Source organism: Zalophus californianus, chromosome 17 (genome assembly GCF_009762305.2).
Source record: "Zalophus californianus isolate mZalCal1 chromosome 17, mZalCal1.pri.v2, whole genome shotgun sequence".
In the NCBI taxonomy this organism is placed as follows: domain Eukaryota; kingdom Metazoa; phylum Chordata; class Mammalia; order Carnivora; family Otariidae; genus Zalophus; species Zalophus californianus.
The window spans coordinates 46150898-46173467 of NC_045611.1; the positions used below are offsets into that span (position 1 = coordinate 46150898).

General features: G+C 54.3%; 1 protein-coding gene and 2 long non-coding RNA genes across 3 annotated transcripts in view; 1 reads left to right on the forward strand and 2 right to left on the reverse strand.

The window, feature by feature from the left end:
• RYR1 (ryanodine receptor 1) overlaps positions 1-22570 on the forward strand; it is a 107375-nt gene that overhangs the window by 59548 nt on the left and 25257 nt on the right. Inside the window, 23 exon segments of the mRNA XM_027617543.2 lie at positions 753-993; positions 2247-2334; positions 2414-2506; positions 3326-3340; positions 4570-4740; positions 6254-6313; positions 6713-6850; positions 7382-7494; positions 7679-7775; positions 8031-8137; positions 9321-9372; positions 9505-9573; positions 10627-10726; positions 11006-11085; positions 11180-11256; positions 11795-11868; positions 12514-12531; positions 13624-13704; positions 15608-15696; positions 15790-15918; positions 16014-16118; positions 18217-18298; positions 19695-19882. Of these exon segments, the coding sequence (XP_027473344.1) occupies positions 753-993; positions 2247-2334; positions 2414-2506; positions 3326-3340; positions 4570-4740; positions 6254-6313; positions 6713-6850; positions 7382-7494; positions 7679-7775; positions 8031-8137; positions 9321-9372; positions 9505-9573; positions 10627-10726; positions 11006-11085; positions 11180-11256; positions 11795-11868; positions 12514-12531; positions 13624-13704; positions 15608-15696; positions 15790-15918; positions 16014-16118; positions 18217-18298; positions 19695-19882 (2267 nt within the window).
• Positions 3611-6784, reverse strand: LOC113935522. The gene is made up of 3 exons (XR_003524060.2): positions 6644-6784; positions 6387-6550; positions 3611-4194 (listed from the first exon to the last, which is right to left on the reverse strand). It is a non-coding gene; the product is annotated as an uncharacterized LOC113935522 (long non-coding RNA).
• LOC113935523 lies at positions 6892-9429 on the reverse strand. Its single transcript, XR_003524061.2, has 4 exons — positions 8892-9429; positions 8263-8387; positions 7666-7791; positions 6892-7320 (listed from the first exon to the last, which is right to left on the reverse strand). It is a non-coding gene; the product is annotated as an uncharacterized LOC113935523 (long non-coding RNA).

Sequence of the window (22570 nt, forward strand, 5' to 3'; positions counted from 1 at the left end):
GGTCATCGCAAGGGGTCAGAATCTCAGGCTCATAGGGTCTGGGGTTAGATGGATGGGTCCTGGGAGTCTTCCAGGCTGGATTCTGAATTTCTGGAATGTTGGAGAGGGTGAGGAGCTGGGTCAGAGGCATGGGTTCCTTATACAAAGGGTCAGAGAACCAGGTCAAGCATCAGGGTCTCTGCTATGGATGGGGTTGTAGGTTAGAGGTCAAGAAATGAGTCTTTAAAGGGCTGGGATCCCTGGCTCAGAAGTTCCGTTTCAGAAATTGGGTCAAGCTAGAGATTGGGGGCAGAAGTCAGAGACTGGAGTAAGAAACCTTACTCCAGAGGGGTCACAGAAATCATGTAGTGACATAGGGGTCTGGGTCTGGGCTAGGTCAGGGGTTAAAGACTGGGGTGAGAGGTCATGGGCTAGGGCAAGGTATCGGGTTATGATTCAGTTGTTGGGGTCAGAGGTCAGGGGCTTCTGTCAGGTTGGGGGTCACAGGTCCAGGTCAAGGGATATGGTTGGGACTGGATCAGGGGCTGTGTCAGAGGTCAGGGCCTGAGGTCAGGAATGGGATCAGAGGTAGAAGTTAAGGTCAGAAGGCAGGGTCAGGCTGGGGTCCACGAGAGCTGCTGGGTCAGAGGTACAGGTCAGGAATCATGGGCTGGGAGCAGAGGGCAGGAGTGAGATCAAAGGTCATAGGTCAGGTGCCGGAGGTAGAGGCTGGCGAGCAGCAAGTCCCCCGCACCCCCCTTTTGCTCCTGCAGTGTTCGCCCAGCCCATTGTGAGCCGGGCCCGGCCTGAGCTCCTGCATTCACACTTCATCCCCACCATCGGGCGCCTGCGCAAGCGGGCCGGGAAGGTGGTGGCCGAGGAGGAACAGCTGCGCCTGGAGGCCAAGGCCGAAGCTGAGGAGGGCGAGGTCCTGGTGCGGGACGAGTTCTCTGTGCTCTGCCGGGACCTGTACGCCCTCTACCCACTGCTCATCCGCTACGTGGACAACAACAGGTCAGCAGGTGCCCAGCCGTCCCCGTGCACAGTCAGCCTGACCTCCCGCTTCCCTGAACCCCAGCAGAGCCCCCCACCTTTTGTGTGACTATTAATTTTTTCTGATTCTCACCTGAGCCCACCCAGCCTTCTGACCACTCCCCACAAAATCCAGCCTGCTGGTATCTGCTCCCCTTCTGCTCCTTTACACCTGCTGAGTCGGAGCCCCTGGGAGGCTACCGTGTCGGCCATAAGGAGCCCCGCTTTGCCCCCAGCACTGTCTCCAGGACTGGGTGGATGGGGCCCAACGGTCGGGTCTTCCTCCATCACTGAGAGGAAGGGGAGACAGTCCAGATCCAGCCAGCCTGGTTTCCCTCAGAAACAGGTCCTTAATAAAAGCAAGAACAGGTATCCACTGATTGCCAACATCTCCCTAAAATCAGAAGCACTATTTAAAGAATTATTAACTCCTAGGGGCAGCCAAATCCGGGGGTAGCGAATAAGTTTCAACTCCAAGTTCCATCCTGGTGGAGAAGATTTTAAGGTTGCATCAGGGCTTCGTAAGAAAGGGGGCCGTGATTGATTAGCTATGTCTGTCACGGGAGCAGACATGGGAAGCAGTGGTGCGCATGCTGGATACATCCATGCACACCCATTGCTGTGCTCAGGGGGTGGGTATTGCTATAGGGTAGGTGCCCAGGAGGCGGAGCGCTGGGTCAAAGAGCTTGAACAAGTAAATTGTGGTGCGTTCACACAGCGGAATACTACATGGCAACGAAAATGAGCTAATCCTTGCAACACACAACAACCTGGGTGGATCTCAACAAACATCAGGTTGAAAGAAGCCAGGAAAATTCAAAACGGAGTACATATTCTATCATCTATTTCTGTAACATTCGAGAACGGACAAAAATAATTCATGATCAGGAGGAGGGTCACCTAAGGGGAGGGAAAGAAGAGTGGCTGGGAGGGGCGCGAAGATACTTCCGGGTTCTGGAAATGTTCTGTTTCTCTACGCAAGAGTGTTTGCTTTGTGCGCGTTCATCAAGTTGGCGTTTTATGTTACACTTCCATGAGAAGGGTAGAGATAGAAGAATCCATTCTTTCAAGGAATGGTTAAGATTTTCAGATCATCCAAATGGCCAGATTACTCTGGAAAACTCCACCCCTCCCCTCCCGTCGGAGGGTCCCCTCCCCTTGAGAGCTCTCTGTGAGTCATTCTCTCCTGGGGGTCCCGCCCCCATCCCTCACTGGCCCCCTTCCTGCCCACCCAGGGCGCACTGGCTGACGGAGCCCAATCCCAGCGCCGAGGAGCTGTTCAGGATGGTGGGCGAGATCTTCATCTACTGGTCCAAGTCCCATGTGAGTTCCCGCCCACTCTGCCCCTCCTTGCCGGGACCCTCGCCGCCGCCACTGATCCCGACACTGCCTCCCCCACCAGAACTTTAAGCGTGAGGAGCAGAACTTTGTGGTCCAGAATGAGATCAACAACATGTCATTTCTGACTGCTGACAACAAGAGCAAAATGGCCAAGGTGAGTGCTTTGCTCCGAGAGGACTTAGCAGGGAGGGTGGGAGCACCCTCCAGGCCTTCCTGCCTGACCCCGGCACCCAGCCAGCCTGCCCTGTCCTGGTCACATTCCCTGCAGCTGTCACTACATCCTGCCTCCCCATCACTCTTTTCCCTTATCCCCATCTCCTTCCTCTCCCTCTTCCCCATCTCTCCGCCCCATCTCCCTCCTCCCCATGTCCCTCCTTCCTCCTCCCCATCTCCTTCCTCTCCCTCTTCCCCATCTCTTCTCCCCATGTCCCTCCTCCCCACGTCCCTCCTCCTTCCTCCCCATCTCCTTCCTCTCCCTCTTCCCCATCTCTCCTCCCCATGTCCCTCCTCCCCATGTCCCTCCTCCTTCCTCCCCATCTCCTTCCTCTCCCTCTTCCCCATCTCTCCGCCCCATGTCCCTCCGCCCCATCTCCCTCCTCCCCATCTCCCTCCTCCCCATGTCCCTCCTCCCCATCTCCCTCCTCCCCACTCTCTCTCATTTCCCTCCTCTCCCACCTTCCTCCTCCTCCATCTTCCCCCTCCCCAATGTCCTCCTCTCCCACGTCTTTCCTCCTATCTCCATTATCCCATATCCTCTGGCTCCTCTCCCCTTATACTCCTCAGAACTGCCCTCTTCAGGGTCCTAAAGAACAAGCCCACCCACCCCAAGTCAGGGTCTGGAAATGCCCAGCTAGGGGATGCGTGTCAGGCTGGGTCAGGGGACCTGGGGTAGGGCGCACTTGGACTCGGGCCCGGGGTTCTCTGAGGGACCAGGGTAACCCTTCTTGTCTCTGTCTGCAACCTGATGAAGCAGGCGGGAGATGTACAGGTCAGCCCCATGTCTGGGACCTTCCGCATGCCTCTTGGCTTAATACCCTTTTCTCCCCCCCTCACCCCAGCTTCTGCATCCTCTCCGGAAAACCCCTGCCCCCGTTCCCCACCCCTCATCCTTGGCTCCCAGCCCCCAGCCTTTTTCTCTCCCTCCATCCCCGCCCCCATCCATTCTCTTCCCAACGCTCAGCTTTTGGCAATTTAACTTTTTTTTTTTAAACTTTTGTTTAAAAAAAAACAAAACAACAACACACCTCTGAGCTTTTCTCAAAGCATTATGGTCTGAGGTCACGGGGAATGGGAATGGGGTGGCCAGGCACGTGCATGGAAGGGTTTAAGGCTTGGTTTCTGGAACCAGATAGACTTGGATTTGGATCCTGACTCTTGGCAGTTGGTTGTGCGGCCTTAGTCAAGTGTCTTATTTTTTGAGCCTCGACCGGCATCTGCCCAGTGGCTCCTGGCCCCAGGGCTCTGCGAGGACCCAGTGGGATGCTGCATGTGCGGCCTCAGCAGTCTTGGCACATACGTGGGCCATGCTCCATACTGTGAGCCGGGTAGATGTGGCCAGAAGCTTGTCACTGGGGCTTGTCAAAGCTTGTCACTGGGGCTTCTCTTTGGCATGACTGGGGTGGCCTTGGCCCCGGGTCTGCACCCAAGGCTCCAGAACACGGCTGTGGGACTCCGTGCCCCGTGTTTCTGCTTCCAGATCGTTCTGGATCTCTCTTCCATCTTCTGCCTCTCCATCTTCTTGTCCGTCTCCTTCTCTCCTGTCTCTCTGTTTCTTCCAACTTCTTTTGTCTCCTGAGACTCTTTATGGTTCTGCATCTTTCTTTCATTCTTGGGAACTCACTCCTGGGATAGAAAGTGTCGGGTTATGTGTGTTGTGGGCTGGGGAGGTGTGGTACTGAGGTCATTAGGGGATTCTGGAAGAGACTGCCAGAGGTTGAGAAAGGCTTGGAATTTGGGGAAATCTGGAAGGGTCTGGGATAGAGGTTGGGAATTTGGGCTAGATAGAGGCTTGGGTCTAGCACGATCTAGGGTGAGGGCTGGGGGCCTGAGGTGAAAGATCAGCAAGGCCTGGGGTGGAAACTGATGCAGGCCCTGAGATGGGGGAGGGGACACCTGGCACCCAGGCCGTGGGCTGGAGGGTAGACAGTGGCAGAGGCCGGGGCCAGGGCCTGAGGCCGGGCTGGGAGTTGGGCTGGTGCTGAGCCCCTGTCCCCACAGTCAGGTGGCTCGGACCAGGAACGCACCAAGAAGAAGCGCCGAGGGGACCGGTACTCTGTGCAGACATCCCTGATTGTGGCCACACTCAAGAAGATGCTGCCCATCGGCCTGAACATGTGTGCACCCACGGACCAGGAACTCATCACGCATGCCAAGAATCGCTATGCCCTGGTGCCTGCACCGCCGCATGATGGGAACCTGCCCGCACCTGACCCTGCACCCCACCAAGCCCCTGGGACCCTCCTGAACCCCCAGATCCCACTGAGACCCCTCTCTTAGGACCCTAATGAATCTTTCTGCAGGACCCTGAGGACTCCTGGGGTGCCCTAGGATGTCCTGAGCCTTCCCCCGGGATGCTGAGGACCCCTCTCAGGATATTTCCAGAACCCTGGGACCTAAGGACCCTAACTGGAACCCCACTGATACTCAGGAATATCATTAAGACCCCTGGGGCCCAAGGACCATATTGAGCCTTCAAGGACCCTACTGAACACCGCTCCCCCCCAGGACCATGCCTAACTTATTAGGACCCTGAGGGCCCCACCAAGACACCATGAGCCCCCCTGAGACTCCTCTGAGGACCTCCCAAAGCTCCTTGGGACCCACTGAGTCCCCCATGATCCCACTGGCTCTCCCCCGAACTTCTGGGTCCCCACTGAGCTCTCCAGCTCATCACCTCTTTCCCTCGGGGCCCTGGTGGCCCCACCCTCTGGACTCTGTTGACACCCAACAGAGTCCCCAAAGACTTGGGTACCAGTGAGCACTCTGTGATCCTAAGTAGCCCCCCAGGATCCTAATGGCCCCTTCCCCAGAACCACACCCAAGCCTCTGATGCATCAGGATTCCTGAGATCAGTTGATCCTACCCCCTTCCCCGAACCATCTTAAGCCCTCTGAAACTCCAAGGAGGCCTCCCAGAATCCCATTTACTCTGTATGGGATAACAACCCCTATTCTTGTCAACCATAGGGATCGTAAGAATCTCCCCCAGGACCCTGCTAAGCTCCCTGACAACCTATTAACCCCTCTGGGGCCTTGAAGACCACTGACTCCCCCTGGTATCACAAATATCCCCTTTCCTGGAACTCTGAAGACTCCTTCCTTCAGGACCTCAAGCTCCTCCTAGGACCTGTTGAGTCTTGCCAAGAACCCAAAGAGCCATCCAGGGCCCCCCGACCCCTCGACTTGGTCTTTGAGGGTCCCTCTCTCCTGGGGATCTAAGGAATCCCCCCTACTCTCCCCTCCTTTGGCCTCTACAGAAATCCCATCCGTGACTTGATCTGCCTGATCCCTCATGACCTCTGCTGATCTTGCCATTTCCCTTATAACCCCCTCTCCTCCTCTGATCTTCAAAAACTCCCTGCCCAACTCCCAGCTCCACTTTGACCCTCCTGTGACCCCCCAGTCATCCACCGGTGGCCTTATTTGACCTTCGAGAGCATTCTCTCATCACTCCCTACCTACTCTCACACCCCAAGGCCCCTCTCATCCTTACTGTCTCTTCAAGGTGCGTCTGTGGCCTCTAGGACTCCCTTCCGACCATTCCTGACCTTTGGACCCCCTTTCAGTTTCTCCCAGAACCCACCCCCCCACACACACCAGCTGCTGGGGCGATGGGCCTGGAGGGGAAAGGGATGTGGGTTAAAGAGGATGCTGAGTGACCCAGCCTGGCCATGTCTCCCCAGAAAGACACAGACGAGGAGGTCCGGGAATATCTGCAAAACAACCTTCACCTTCAGGGAAAGGTAACTTCCTTAATCTGCAAGCAAAAGGGGCATGTTAGGATAATAGCAACTGTTGATAGCCAAGTACACTTACTCTGTACCAGGCATTGAAGTCTGGGTGGCTCAGTCGTTGGGCGTCTGCCTTCGGCTCGGGTCGTGGTCCCGAGGTTCTGGGATGGAGCCCCGCATTGGGCTCCCTGCTCGGCGGGAAGCCTGCTTCTCCCACTCCCATTCCCCCTGCTTGCGTTCCCTCTCTCCCTGTGTCAAACAAAAAAATAGACCTTAACTTGTACTCACCCAGTGAGTCGGCACAGCACCGAAAGGGGGGCGAGGGCAGCCAGAGAAGCCCACCTCGCGCGCGCGGAGGGGCCCGGCTGGGGAGGGGCCCTCACGCAGGCTGTCTGTCCTTCCGCCCCTCAGGTCGAAGGCTCCCCTTCTTTGCGCTGGCAGATGGCCCTGTACCGGGGCCTCCCGGGCCGCGAGGAGGACGCCGACGACCCCGAGAAAATCGTGCGCAGAGTCCAGGAAGTGTCAGCGGTGCTCTACCACCTGGAGCAGGTGGCTGGGGCTGGAGGGGTCTCACCGGGGAGTGGCTGAAGCGTGGGTCTCTGGGCGGGGCAAGGGGCGGGCCTTGGATCTGGGGGCGGGGTCTGAGGAGGAACCTTGGGTCTCTGGGCGGGGCCTGGGTGAAGCCTGGAGTTTAACGCGAGGCTTAGAATGGAAACTTGGATCTGGGGCAGGACCTGGTGCTTAAATCTTGAGCCTAGAGGCGGGGCCAGGGTCAGAATTTGGGGTCTAGAGTGGGGCCTGGACTCAAGACGCCTTGACTCTGGGCGGGGCCGTGGGTGGGGCTTGGCGGGCCTGGCTAACGACCCGGGACCTGTGGGCAGGGCCTAGGAAAGAGCGTGGTCTGGAAGAAAAGCCCAAGTCTGAACCTTGACTCTGTTGGTGCAGCCAGCGTGTTCCTCCGGCCCCGCGAGTCAGGCCTGAATTTGGGCCTGGACCTAGATGGGCAATTTCGCCCCGGGCTGGGAGTGGGGATCAGGTCAGGGGCAGAATTTGGGGACGTGACCGATTGCCGCCCCCCAGATCGAGCACCCTTACAAATCCAAGAAGGCCGTGTGGCACAAGCTCTTGTCCAAGCAGCGCCGGAGGGCGGTCGTTGCCTGTTTCCGCATGACCCCCCTGTACAACCTGCCCACGTAAGACCCCCCCCCCACCAGGGAAGAGGGAGGCTTGGGGGCGGTGGAGGAAGGGGACTGAGGAGGCGGGAGGACGGGGTGCCACCACGGTCGGGTCTGGTTGGGGAAGGTAGATGTGCGGGAGGATAGAGGAGGCGTGGAGTGGCAGACGGTCTCAGGGACGCTACACACCTTTCCCCTGCAGGCACCGGGCCTGTAACATGTTCCTGGAGAGCTACAAGGCCGCGTGGATCCTGACTGAAGACCACAGTTTTGAAGACCGCATGATCGACGACCTTTCAGTGAGCTGGGGCCTGCCTGGGAGTGGAGAGGGCCGGGCTGGCTAGGGCTGGGGGCCTAGCTTGCTGGCTGCACACTTCCAGGGGTCGCCCTTCACATTGAGGGGTATGGGAAAGGCAGCCCCGGCTTGGGCAGAGACAAGGAAGGGGGGTGCAACGTGTGGGGCCGAAAAAATAATCTAGCCCAGTAGGGTTATGGTGGGGGGAGACAGGAGGGGACTCTAGAAACCCCTTTCCCAAGCCCCATCCCTCCCCCAGAAAGCTGGGGGGCAGCAGGAGGAGGAGGAGGAGGTGGAGGAGAAGAAGCCAGACCCCCTGCATCAGCTGGTCCTGCACTTCAGCCGCACCGCCCTGACTGAAAAGAGGTGAGGACCCTTCCTACATCCTGGGAAGGGATCTGCATCCTCCCGGCCCCGCAGCAACCTCCCTGTTCCTCAAGACGGGCCCTCTGTGTCCTAGAGGAGCCCCCCAGTTTATCCCTCAGTCTCACTTTCCCCGGACAGGCAGGGCCACTGTGTCCCATTTTGTTGGCTGAGCACTTCGCAAGCCATCTCTTCTGAAGAGCTCACATCATAGGCAATATCAGTTGAAGCTTTGCTGGATGAAAGTGTCTTGCTGAAACAAAGTCGGTAAATTATGAGAAGAAAATCAGCATATTATAACAAATTTCTAATAAGATGGATTGCTTAACTTCCAGACAGGACCACATGCCGGGCAGAAAGAAGGAGAAAGACTCCCCCCGCCCCCCCCCCCCCCAGCCAAGCAAGATCAAGACCTTTTTATCCCAAAAGGGGCGCGCTCCTTGGCGGGCTTCTGCGCAGATCCTATTGGCCAGAATTCTGACATCAGACCACCCCAGCTGCGGGGGAGACTGGGACACTGAGAGTGTCCTGTTTCCCATCCTTCACAAAGCCAGGACTCTGGAGTTAGACTCTGCAGGCTTGACTCGCCGCACAAGCTGTGTGACTTGGCTAAGAAGGATCTTTGCGCTTCAGCTAACTTATCTGTAAAATGAGGCTTGTAATAGGTCTGCCTATGTAATCCTGTCTTACAATAATAGGATTATTGTGAGGATTAATTTGTTAAGACATATAGAAAGCACTTAGAACAGGGACTGACCTAGAGTAAACACTCAATAGGTGTTGGCCGCTACTTCCATTCTTCTTCTTCTTCTTGAGGAGACCCAAGTGGGTGGGTGGTCATAGTTGTCAAATGAGCCAACAGCAGGATGGCTCCAGGTGTTGAACACACTATTTTCACAACCCCAGTGGAAAGGGGGCACCTCTATCAACTGCTCTGGCAAAACTCCCAGAATGAATTCCAGTGGACCCGCATGAAGCACAGGACCATCTTGTCCCTATTACTGTGGCCAGGGCAACTGAACTCAGCCTCGATCGCACGCCCTCTCTGGCAGTGGACAGTGGACCTCCCTGAACCACACAGCCTGAGCATGGGGAGGGGCGGCTCTCCAAAGGGAAACTGGAAGCGGTTATAGGATGGTGGTTGTCTCCACTGGGCCCTGACCATCTCCCCCTCTTACTTACTCAGCAAACTGGACGAGGATTACCTGTACATGGCGTATGCTGATATCATGGCCAAGGTGAGGCCCTGCCCCCATCCAGGGCAGCTTCCCTTCACCCCCGCTGCAATGCCCGTCCACTGGGAGGGCTAGGGGTGAGCTATGGGATCTCCTCTGTTCACCGTCATCCCTAACTGATGACCCCATCCCCAGAGCTGCCACCTGGAGGAGGGAGGGGAGAATGGCGAAGCCGAAGAGGAGGAAGTGGAGGTTTCCTTTGAGGTAGGTGGGGTCAGGAGGTCCCTGAGGAAAAGGCTAAGGGACCCTGGCTTTAGTCATTCCCTGTTCATTCAGATTGTGTTCACAGAGTAGTGCTCTGGGCCAGTGTGCTGGGTGATGTTGGGGACACAACCATGACTGTCAGTCTCCTGGGGGAGACACATACATCATCCAGGCAGCAATGGCAAAGAGTATTCATGGTGGTGATGAGGGAGGCTCAGGCAAAGTGGGCAAGGCAGGATGGGGGAGGCACAGGCAGACGGGTCACGGCCAGAGAATCCAGAGAAGCTCAGGGGGGCTGGGGGTGGGGGTTCAGAGGGCTGTGGAAGCCCAAGCAAGGGGCCTGACCCAGCCTGGGGGGAAGGGTGTCAGGGACGGCTTCTCAGAGGAGGGGATGTCCGAGCAGGAGGCTAAAAGTGTGCCAGATGAAGAAAAGGAGAAAGGTGTTCCAGGTAGGGGGAACAGCGTATGCAAAGAGCAGGCAGTGAGAAAGAGCTGGTAAACACGCAGGTAACCCATCCATTCATCATTAAGGCAGTCAGCAAGCATTTCCCCGAGTTTCTTAACCTTTTTTGTGCCTGAGTCCCTTTTGGCATCTGGTAAGCCTCTCTTAGAATCATGTTTTTGGTTTTTTAAAATATTTTGTTTATTTTTGAGAGAGAGAGAGAGAGCACGAGTGGGGAGAGGGGCTGAGGGAGAAGCAGATTCCTTGCTGAGCAAGGAGCCTGACGTGGGGCTCGATCCCAGGACCCCAGGATTATGACCTGAGTCAAAGGCAAACGCTTAACCGACTGAGCCACCCAGGTGCCCCGACCTCCTAGGTTTTATCTTTTGACCCCCTTGGAGGTCCATGGGCCCAGGTTAAGATTGCTCCATGTCTGGCCCCGCACTGAGCACAAGAGACAAATGGTGGACTTCGGTGCCAGGGGATAGAGGGAGCTCACAATGAAAGGAATGAGCTGGGGGATGTGGTTGGAGCAGGGAGGGTAGGGGTGAGGGATGAGGCTGTCACTGATCCCGGACTCACTGGGCCCCGCGGGCCTGGCTCTGCTGCAGGAGAAAGAGATGGAAAAGCAGAGGCTGCTGTACCAGCAGGCGCGGCTGCACAACCGGGGAGCGGCGGAGATGGTGCTCCAGATGATCAGTGCCTGCAAAGGTGCCTCCCCACAGGCACCCCTCCTGAGCACACGCATCCTGTCCCCATTCCCCGCTGCCCACCATTTCCTGGGGACCCCGCGGCACACTCTCCCACCCTGCACGCCTGTGCCTCGCATACCAGCCCGCTCACGTCCCACTCGCCTTGCAATTTCTCGCTCTTCCTTCCTCCTGGCGCACGACGCCACCCCCTTCGCCCACCTACCCTGGGTGGCCGTTTTCTGGCGGGTGGAGGACCCGGCTCCCAAACTGAGTGCGCCATCTTTTGCCATCTCTCCAGGAGAGATGGGCGCCATGGTGTCCTCCACCCTGAAGCTGGGCATCTCCATCCTAAATGGAGGCAATGCTGATGTGCAGCAGGTAACAGGAGAAAGGACTTGGGAGGAGGGCTAAGAGGGGTGGGGGGGCTCCCATGTGACTCCCACTTCCCTGGCCCCTCCCGCCCCCTCTGTAGAAAATGCTGGATTATCTGAAGGACAAGAAGGAAGTGGGCTTCTTCCAGAGTATCCAGGCGCTGATGCAAACGTGCAGGTAGGGCCTAGTGGGCATCTCGCAGTTAAGCCCAATTGCTGTGGCCGGGGCCCCGCCCCTGGTACCACCTCCAGGGGAAGAGACCCACTCAACGGAGCTCAAATACTGGGAAGGCGATTATAACAATAAGAGGCTTTACGAATGGACAGCTGGAACCAGGTTGTAGTGAATCCAAGGAGCACTCAGCAGGGAATCGGGGCTCTCTCTGATGACCCCCATTCTGACTACTACTGTCCGCCTTTGTTCTCTTCTGTCAGCCGACTCTCCCTCCCCCTCTGAAGCTTTTGCTAACTGACGGTTTCTGCTTCCTCCTGATCCGAGCTTGTGCACGTGTCATCCCAGCCCCACCTCGCTTGAGAGAGGCTGCCACATGGCTTCTCCCAATTCTGTTTCCACTTCTTCTTGATTTCAGCTCTTGCCAGGGTTTACTGTGGCTCTCTGCCCAAAATGGGGGGGGGGGGGGCGGGGCTGCTGGGCTCTAGAAGAGCAGGGCAGAGGCCTTAGCCCATCTTCCACATCTTTCCTTTCTTTCTCCCAGCGTCCTGGATCTCAACGCCTTCGAGAGACAGAACAAGGCAGAGGGGCTGGGCATGGTGAACGAGGATGGAACCGGTGAGGCCCTCTCTTGGGCTTCCCTCTCCTGGGACATCCTCTTCCTTTGGGAGCGCCCCCTCGCCCACATTGCCCAGAGCTCCCTTCTGCCAAGACACTCCCCACCCTACAACCATCCCCATGTTCCCCTGCCCCTGTGCGGCGGCCCCCAGTCCTGCCCCCACATCCCTCCAGGGTCTCCCTCCTCAGGGTCCCCACCCCTGGCTGCCCTTCCATCCTGTGTTCTTCCCCCCCGCCCCCCCCCCCCCCGCAATCACCACACGGACCCAACCCTCTACATGCCCCAAATCTCCCACCCTGGTTGCTGTTCTCATTAATGTCCCTAATCCGGGTTAATTGAGTCTCCTCTTTGCCGTGTTGTGACGTGTCTAACTTTTCTGCCCTGATCCCTGCCTCCTGCCTCTCCACCCCTCCCCTGTCCGTTTCTCTTTATCTTCCCTCATCTTTCTCTCCCTCCGCTTTTACCCCCATTTCCTACTCTGTCTCCTTATCGCTCTGATCCTCTGTGGTCGTTCCTCTCTCCGTGTTGATGTCTTCGTCCCTGACTGTGTCACTGTTTTTCCGTGTCTATCTCTTGTCCCCTTTCTGTCTCTCTTTATCCGTCTTTTCTCCTGCTTCCTCCTCCCATCCTGTTGGCTGCCCCAGTCATCAACCGCCAGAACGGTAATTCCCCCAGCCCGTTCCCCTTGCTGTGCTACTGCACCCCTCCCTTCTAACCCCCAACCGTCCCCTCCCCCTGGGGGCTGAGGATCTGGGACATCCAGGGAGGGAGGAACCCTTCAGTGACGCACCATGCCCGCAGAGAGTCTTGAGCAGGAGACCAAGACCTGGGTCCCAGATTAGTCTCTAACAACAACCGGAGACTGTGAACACGTCTCTGACCTTCTATAAGCCCGTTTCCCCCTGTGTAAACCAGAAGCCAGAGAGGATGGCAAAGATCCCTTTCCAGCTAGCTCTCAGACTTCCAGACCCAGATTCGCAGTCCCGGGGTCGGGTAATCCCCACTCCCACCTACCCGGCTCTCTGCGCCCGCGCCCCCAGATTGCTCAAGTCTGCGGTTCCCACCCGCCAACCGGATTGGTTGCCCCCGGCATCCACTCTGATTGGTGTGCGTGCCTCCTCTGCGCCTGCTCTGGTTGGCCCATTCCTGTCTAGCCTCCCCCTCTCTCTCTTCCCTCCCCTAGAGCCCGCGGTGATTGGCTTCTTTCAGATGCCCATTTGGATTGGCCCATGTTTACACGCCACCCCCCTGCGTCTACTGGATTGGCTGCTTTCAAGGCATCTGAGCCAATTGGCTGGCTTTCCATCCCACCCCCGGCCCGATCCCCTCCTGCTCCGAGCCTTTGCGTGAAAGTGACTCCAATCCCCATAATCCATTAACCCTACCCCGCCTAGGCCCTGGATGGGGGCCAGGGGAGATACCAGCTGCCTGAACCTCTGTCGGGTTGGCAGGCATTCCTGGACGTCATACAAGTGGTGACGTCAGAGGGACAGTGATGTTTAGAAAGACGCTTGAGGCCCCAGCTTCATGACTCAGGGCCCCTGGGGTCTTTATCTGCTGATGACTCTAAAGCCGGGTCTCCCTGGTGTCATGGATGCTCCTGGCCCTCACAGCCTCTTTGAAGTGGCGGCTGCCCCTCCCTGCGCACCCGTGCTTTGTGCATGCGTGTGCAGTGTGCAAGGTCCGTGTGCATGCGTGTGCTCTGTCCTGGCGCATCTGACCCCTTCTGGGCCCTGTCCCCCTCTTCCCCCCAGGAGAGAAGGTCATGGCAGATGATGAATTCACCCAAGACCTGTTCCGATTCCTACAATTGCTCTGTGAGGGGCACAACAATGGTGAGGAGAAGGGGCGGGTGGAAGGGTGGGTGGGAAGGAGGCTAAGGTTTGGGGTCAGTCTGCAAGGGTTGCCTGAGTTCATCTCCCAGCCCCTCACCCCTGATTGGCAGTGGCCTCACCACCCATCCTTGATCTGATTGTCCTTCCTCCTTCCTTTTCAGCCATTATCAAGCCCCGTCCACCCACCTTCCTAAATCCCCCTCGAAGTTCTTCAGTCTAGCCACTTCGCTTCACTTGCACCTCCCCTGGCCAGTCCAAATTCCACAAAACCAGTTTGCCCCCAAATCAGTGCGAGCACGGGATGAGCACCTAGCCACATGCCATTTTTTCCCAGAGGCGTTTTGCAGCAGCTGGCCAAAGTAACCTAAATGTGGTAGATTTCCATACTTTGGTTCGGGGGGGGGGGGGGGAATCGCATGGCGTTTTCAAATGAATTTATTAGAATCACTTCTTAATTTTGCTTATAAACTAGTTTGCCAGGAGGAAGGCCTTACAGATTCTTTCCCAACTTAAACAAGAGTTTCCCCAACTTTCATTCTGGTGCAGGCAGTTTGAGCAGATCAAGGATGACAGAGCAAGCTAAGGAAACACATCACTAATGAGAACATATAACCCCGTGTGGCACAGGTAGCTCACAACATTAAAGGGACAGTCAGAATTCTGTACGACAAACATTCTACCCAAGGCCGTTTCCTATAACAAATATGCACAATTTCACGGTTGTGGTTATAACACATAGCAGGTGATTGTGAAACCACAGACTGCCCAGAAACTAAGCTTCATCACAAGAACGGGAGTAATCATAAATCTAACTTCCACAGAACCTGCACCCCATTTGGCTGGTGTTCATTATGGTGAATTCACTTGTAAATTTCTTTAATCTTCACTCCTCTGTTCAGCCGTGGATAAAGCGTGATCCATTGCTTTGCATTCTCAAAAGCTCTTATGTCCACAACCCGTTCTTCTTCAAGGTTTATGAAATACTGTTGTTCCACGAGACTAGGATTTTCTCTCGTTAATTGTAACTAAGGTGGAATCAGTCTTTGGGGTTTTAAATGAATTTTATTCCCTGGATCTCTGATTTCTTGGAAATGAGAATGTTCTAATTCTAATTAACGGGTGGAATTCTTCTCTCCTACCAAATTTGCAATCCAGAGCTCGACATAAATTCGTGGGTTCATTAACCAGCTCAATCAAATAAATATTTGAAATAGCTTTCAAATCTCAGATGCTTTGCATGTCTTGAGTATTTGGTTCCATTCAAAAGAGACAAAAGGTTTGTTTCTTATACACATCTGTGGCTGTGTTCTCAGTTGACAGAACTCTTTACAGGAGAGGGGAGCTGTCTATGTTCCCATTTAGGCATAGTAAAGGCTCAATAAACTTGTGCTACCAAAGAATAAGTGACCAATCTTCATCTCACATTACTCAATAAATATATATGGAACAAATGAACACAAGAAATGGCAGATAAATGGCTTATCTCTTCTGGCTTTGCGCAGGTGCTCAATAAGTGTTGGATAAATGAATGAATAAATAACCAATCCTCCATCTCCCCCATCACATAGTAGGCATTCAATAAAAATTTTTGGAAATAAATGGAAGACTGAATGTCCATTTTCCCCTGCCACATTGAGGTGCTCAAGAAACATATTTTGGGGGGGGATGAATGAATAAATGACTGACCCTCCACCATATCCGGCATGTAGTAGGCCCTTGATAAATGGTTACTTCATAAATGAATAAATGATCCTCACTTTCCTCTGACACACAGTAGGTACTCGATAAAGCCTAAATAAACTAACAATGACGACTGTATGCCTTTGGCATACAACAGACACTCAATAAACACCGATTGCACACGGTAGACTCTCGATAAAAGTATGACTTTTCATCTCCCTAGATTTCCAAAACTACCTACGGACACAAACAGGGAACACAACCACTATTAACATCATCATCTGCACGGTGGACTACCTCCTGCGGCTGCAGGTGAGGATGGGAGGCCGTCCAGGTGTGACCTGGCTCGGGGATTGCGGGGACCTGGTTGGCGCAGCACCCCTTCACACCCCGTCGGCCCCCCAGGAGTCCATCAGCGACTTCTACTGGTACTACTCTGGCAAGGATGTCATTGAGGAGCAGGGCAAGAGGAACTTTTCCAAGGCCATGTCGGTGGCTAAACAGGTGTTCAACAGCCTCACCGAGTACATCCAGGTAGGACCCGCCCACGGGCGTGGGGAGAGGCACCCCCCCACCCCACCCCCCCCCCCGCGACCTACCGGCGCTCACTGCAGCCCTCTGCCCCCCAGGGTCCCTGCACCGGGAACCAGCAGAGCCTGGCACACAGCCGCCTCTGGGACGCCGTGGTGGGATTCCTGCACGTGTTTGCCCACATGATGATGAAGCTCGCTCAGGTTCGGGCCCCTCTGTCCTTCATCCAGCTCCTTCCAGGCATCCGCCCAAGTGGACCATTTCTAAGTCAGTTTCGCACCCAAGTCCTCCTGGCATGTTCCAGACGAGTTCCCTCTGGGTGGCCAAATCCATCGTCCTTCTGGATTGGCTCTCTGCATGACCCCGCCTCCTCCTCTGCCAGCACCTATCGGCTGGTTTCCCACCCAAACTTCCATTGGTCTAATGTGTAGGCCCCGCCCCCTCCGGTCCGGAGTTCCTCTACCATTGGTTTGGTGTTCTTTTCTCTCCGAAGAGGTCCTCTCAGATTGTGACACCCCTAGGGATAGAAAGGGGGCAGCTTTCCAGGTCAGGGACTGGGGCTGAAGGAGGGCTCTGTTTCTTTATTCGGCCTGCGGCAGATGACGCCCATCTCGGGCATCCATGATGTAAGGTCCCTGTCGAGTCCTTCTCCCATTTCTAGAATCCTGTGCTCCCCTTTCTCTACCACCCCCCGCCCCTTTGCTGCCTGGTCAGTGTCTCGTGAACACCTTTGTCCCTTTGTTCTGCTTCTGTCTGGTAAACATATTCAAGGCTGCACCATCCACATCCTGGACGTCATAAATGCCACAGCTTTCCAGCAGGTGGCGCTATTCTATATGCTGTATTCTAATTTCCCAGCAGGAAGCGTCTGGAGAAAGGGAAGACTTGATCTCTAGTTACCGAAGGTGCCACAGGGGCTGGCAGAAATCCTGTCGGGTGTCATCTGACTTTTTGAAAGGAGTTGAACCTGGAATGCAATTCCTCAGTGTCAGTGTAGCCGAAGTTGTGTTTTGGTGTGATCTTAAAAGTCTAGAGAATATTGATGTTTTAGTGTAGAGTTCCAAATCCTGCAGTGTTCATTCATTAGCCAGGGACTAAGGCTAGGTTGCATGGGCTGGAAATCCAATGCAAAGTGGTAGCTTAAGGCGGGAAAAAGAATTTATTAGTTCACATCAGAGATCCAGGGCCTAGAGTGATGTCAGCAGAAATGTGTTTCTTCTCTCTGGCCTCATTCTCAAGCAGGCTCTCACACTGCCTGGAAAAGTGGTGCCCCAGCGTTCTATGCACCCCCACTAACTGCTCCAGATGGCAAAGGACCCCTTCTTTATGGAAGCCCTGACTTACAATTTTCTCTGATTGGACTATTGAGTCACATGCTCATCCCTGAACCAATCATCGTGGCCAGAGCTCTGATTGGCCAGATCTGGTCACACACCCGCCCCCGAAACCAGGAAAGTGGGGTTAGCCCCGCTTGATCTGAGAGTGCAATTGCCACGCGAAGCAGGGTGCCGGCTCATACGTCACCTGCGGACACACACCACAGGCACCCATCTGGATTAGGATCTTGAGGTTCTGGTATTTTGGGATCTTAGAGGCAGAATGCCAAACTTTGCTACTGTGTTAGAATTAGAATCAGCAACTCAAGAAGGAGCACTGGGGTAGAGGAGCCTTACATACCATTTATCTGGTATCCTTCCCCCTCCTCCATTGTATTATGTAAACCAGAGGAGATGAGCACTCAGTGGGTCAAAAATGCTCGCATGTTGGCAGTTTTAGGTAGCTCAACCTAATACAAATAAGGACCATGAGACAGAACTCTGGCCGTATAAGAAGCTTCTGTAGGCCCTACATGAGGCACTGTGACAGGGGAGGCCGTGTGCTCCCACATTCTCCCCAAACTGTTTACCAAAAGGCACATGGCTGAGTCCTCCAGCCTTTCTCCTGAACCCAGCACCTTGCTTTTTCCATCGCACATTCATTCAACAAACATGTCAAGCACATAAGCCATAAGCCCCAAGCTTCTGCCCTCCCAGTCCCTGTTGTCCACTTGCTCTTGCCCCCCCATATCACCTGTTGAGCCTGCTTCCCCCCCGAGTGCCAACCCCACCCCCCCAATCTTGTCTCTCTGCCTCTTCCCCTGCTTCCGAGGAACATGTGTGGACTCGGGTCCCCTCGGAGGTAAGAGGGGAGGAAGAAGGGGTCTTAGGCCCCGCAGGGTGGGTCAGGAGGGGCAGAAGCAGCTGGAGGTAGGGGGCGCGTCTCTACAGAGACCGTCTCATAACTGGGGTTTGGGGTCTCCAGGACTCCAGCCAGATCGAGCTGCTGAAGGAGCTGCTGGATCTACAGAAGGACATGGTGGTGATGTTGCTGTCGCTACTAGAAGGTAAACACCCAGCAGGTGGGGGTCTGGGTACTGACAAGCAGGGAATGGCCCTCTTGAGACCCAGGAGACCCTAACCTTCAACTTCATCTGACATCGTGTCAGGGTCAAATGGGCTGGTGAAGGAGTCACAGTAAGAGCTCAGCAAACACATATCGAGCATTTATTATAGGCCAGGCCCTGCCTGTACATACCTTAGTTCATTGACTCCCCAGAGAAATCTTAATAAGGTAGGTGGCCCCGACACTTTTTAAAGTTTACGTACCTCATAATTATGTATTTCTTTGTTAAATGTGGCAGTTGGCTTTTGCTGCCTAATGAATGTCCTCAAAACTTAGTGACTTGAGGGGCGCCTGGGTGGCTCAGTTGGTTAAGCGACTGCCTTCGGCTCGGGTCATGATCCTGGAGTCCCGGGATCGAGTCCCACATCGGGCTCCCTGCTCAGTGGGGAGTCTGCTTCTCCCTCTGACCCTCTTCCCTCTCGTGCTCTCTATCTCTCATTCTCTCTCTCAAATAAATAAGTAAAATCTTTAAAAGAAAAAAAAATAGTGACTTGAAACAACCACAGTTTATTGCTAATTAATAAGGCAATTTGGGGCACCTTGATGGCTCAGTCGGTGGTGTCCGGCTCTTGATTTTGGCCCAGGTCATGATCTCAGGGTCGTGGGATCGAGCCTGGCATCGGGCCCCACACGCTGTGGGGAGTCTGCTGGAGATTCCTTCTCTCCCTCTCCCCCCCCAAATAAAGAAATAAGTATCTTAAAAAATAAAATCTAAATAAATAAATAAAATGGACAGGTACAAGAAGCAGCTGGAGCCAGTTTGCTCTAGACAGGGGTGGGATCCCGCTTTACCACAAGCTCCACTTCTCCCTGTTGTCTCAACTTTGGCCCTACCTCGCTCCTCTCTGGACCTGCTTGGCCTCAGGACTAGTGGAAGGCTTAGGTGTGTGAGCTCTGAGGTCATGCAGCTCTGGCTTCAAATCATCCTCACCCCCTTGCAGGGTATGTAACCCTGAGCATGTGACTTTCTCTGAGTCCCAGCTTCTTCATCCGTACAAATGGATGGTAACACCCTTCCCCTGGAACGGGGAGAGCGTGCCAGCCCAGCACCGGGCATGGCATCTGGGACCTGCTGGTAGCTTCTGGCATTGGTATCTTTATTGGTGACCCCCCCACCCCAGCTATCAGTGAGGTGCCCCGGTCAGGTTCACATATGATGCTGATGCAGGTCAGGAAATGAGCCGTGCCCTCTGCAGGGAGGCATGGGAGCTGGCCAGGGAAGCTTCCGCAAGCATAGTGGATCCTGGTGGCTCCCGAGCTGGAGAGGCAGGCCACCCCGGTGGGGCTTCAGAAAGCAGGCTCCCCTGGGCCACATTGACTGGTCCCCCTGCCCACAGGGAATGTGGTGAACGGCATGATTGCCCGGCAGATGGTGGACATGCTTGTGGAATCCTCATCCAACGTGGAGATGATCCTCAAGTTCTTCGACATGTTCCTGAAACTCAAGGACATCGTGGGCTCGGAGGCCTTCCAGGACTATGTCACCGATCCCCGTGGCCTCATCTCCAAGAAGGACTTCCAGAAGGTGGGTGCTAGAAGGCAGATGGGTGGGGTGCCAAGTGGCAAGAGACTTCTCTGTGAGCCGCGGCTTCCTTACCTGTAAAATGGGGATGACACAGCCTTTGGGGTTGTTTTGAAGGCGAAATGCAGGCACACAGATGAGAACCTTTACTTCTGTTATTGTTATTCCTAGTCATAGTATTGTCATCATTATCAATAACAGTTATTCAGTTGATAAACATTTGCTGGCTTTCTCCTCTGTGCTGGGCCCTCTGCTGCTACCACGGACACAGCAATGACTGAGACAGACACGGTCCTGCCTTCATGGGCCTTATAGTCTGATGGGGAGGCAGTTCCTAATGACCCTTACAGGTCAAATAATAAGGCTTTTAGGAGGGAGGTGCAGGAACCAGCTTTATCCAGGAGCCCCCTCATCTGCCTCTGTCCGTCCTCCCACCCCAGCTCTGCCCTCGCTCCCGACGGGACCCCAGGCATGTCACTCGGCTGCTCTGAGCCTCAGTCTCCTCCTCTGTGAAATGGGACTAGGGTAGTTACATTCACTGTCTCACATGACCGCGGTAAGGCAGACAGTGTGTGGGCCGTTCCTGGAACTCGGGGGCATTCAAGACATGCTTTCTACCATTATTCCTGCCAGATCGTTCCCCTCACCCTTTTGTTAACTGTTTCTTTTGAAATAACTTCTGACCTACAGAGAAGCTGCAAGAACAATACGTAGAATTCCTAATCACCTTTTCACCCCTATCACCCAAATGTTCACTTTTTACCACATTTGCTCTCTCATGATTCTCCTTTTCTTCTAAATAGTTCAGTGTGTATCTCCTGAGAACAAATTCATTCTCTCACATAACCACAGAACAATTATGCAAATCAAAAAATTAGCATCAGTATGACTCAGCTATCTACCGACCTTAATTCAGTTTTCACTCAGTGAAGAAATTGTTTTGCCTGCTAAGGACCCGATCCGGGGGTCAGGGACCACATTTAGACATCCTGTCTCTTTAGCCTCCTTCAATCCCAAAGCCTTCCTTGGTCTGTCTTTGTCCTTCATGACCTTGACATTTTTGAAAAATAGAGAGCAGTTCTTTAGACAGTGTTTCTGTCTTTGTCCTTCATGACCTTGACATTTATGAAGAATAGAGACTGGTTTTTTAGAGAATGTTTCAGAATGTGGGTTTGCCCGAGTTTTTCCCGTGACTCGATTCAGGTTGTACATCTCCAGTAGGAGTATCGTAGGAGTGATGTGTCCTCAGTGCGTCTTTATCAGGAGGCATGTGATGTCGGTTCTTCCTATCACTGTTGGCTTTAGCTTGGCTCGCTTGGTTCAGGTGGTGTTACCAGGGTCTCCGCTGCAAAGGCGCCATCATTCCCTTAAATATCTTCTGAGGATGTGCTTTGTGACGATGTAAATATCGTGCTCACCCTCTCGGGTTTGTGTCCATTGGTGATTCTGCCTGAAATGATGATTACTATGGTAGTTGACAGACAGTGGTTTTGTTTTTCTTTTTTATTATTTTCTAAACCTTTTTTTTTAAGAGCGGGGAGGGGGCAGGGGCAGAGGGAGAGAGAGAATCCCAAGCAGACTCCACACCAAGTGCAGAGCCCGACGTGGGGCTCAATCTCCCGACCCTGAGATCATGACCTGAACAGAAATCAAGAGTCCAACCCTTAACCGACTGAGCCACCCACGATCCCCAACAAATGGTGGTTTCCTAACTTCACCATACCCTTTGCCTTTATTAGGTACCATGTTGCTGTACCCGTCCGTCCATTTATTTTTATGTATCAGTGTAGACTCGTGCCTTCTTATGTTAATCTAGGAGTTGCAACCACTACTGCCCACTTAATAAACGTTGCAAAAACAGTTAAACGTTCAGCGTCTGCTGAGTTAAAAATTAAGTGTCCCCGGCCTCCCCGGTGTCCTGAGAGCCTCCCCACGTCTCTCGTCCTTCTCAGCCACGCCTCCCAAGGGCCGGCTACCTCCGGCTCCCTCCTTTCTCACCTCCCACCCCTTCCCTGACTCAGGGCTTGCTGGCTTTGGTCCCTGTCACTCTCCTGAAACTACCCTGACCAAGATGGTCTGTGACCTCTCCACCCCTGAATCTCTCCTCTGTTATCTTCTTAGCATTGGCCACTGTTGGCCATTTCCTCCCCTCCACGAAGCCTGCTTCCTGGGGTGTCTGTGGCACACACTCGTGGGATCCCCACCCTCCCTGCCAACCTCCCTTGGCCTCTTCTCTGCTGTTCTTGAGCCCTCCGCCTTCCAGAAGAGCTGAGAGTTACCATGTTCTCACTCCGTGCCAGGTCCTGTGTGTAAATGGATTAGGTCACATAGTCCTTACAGCAACCCTAAGTGGTAAGGACTATTTTTTATTCTCATTGACAGAAGGGTGGAAACTGAGGCATAGGTGTGTGAAGTGACATGCTCAGGGTCACACAGCTAGTAAGTGACAAAGCTGGGATTAGAACTCAGGCAGCCTGGCTCCAGAGTACACAGCCTCCAGACTCAACCATTGATCTAGTCCAATAAATAGTGAACATTCCCTGGGTTCCAGGCCCTGGCCAGAAGTCCCAGCCCTACTCTCTGAGCCTGGCAGGTTTAGGGAGAGAATCTCAATCAGCCAGGGAACCAAAAATCACCATGTAGGAGCTAAAATACACCCCATTCATAACTTTTTTTTTATGTTATGTTAAT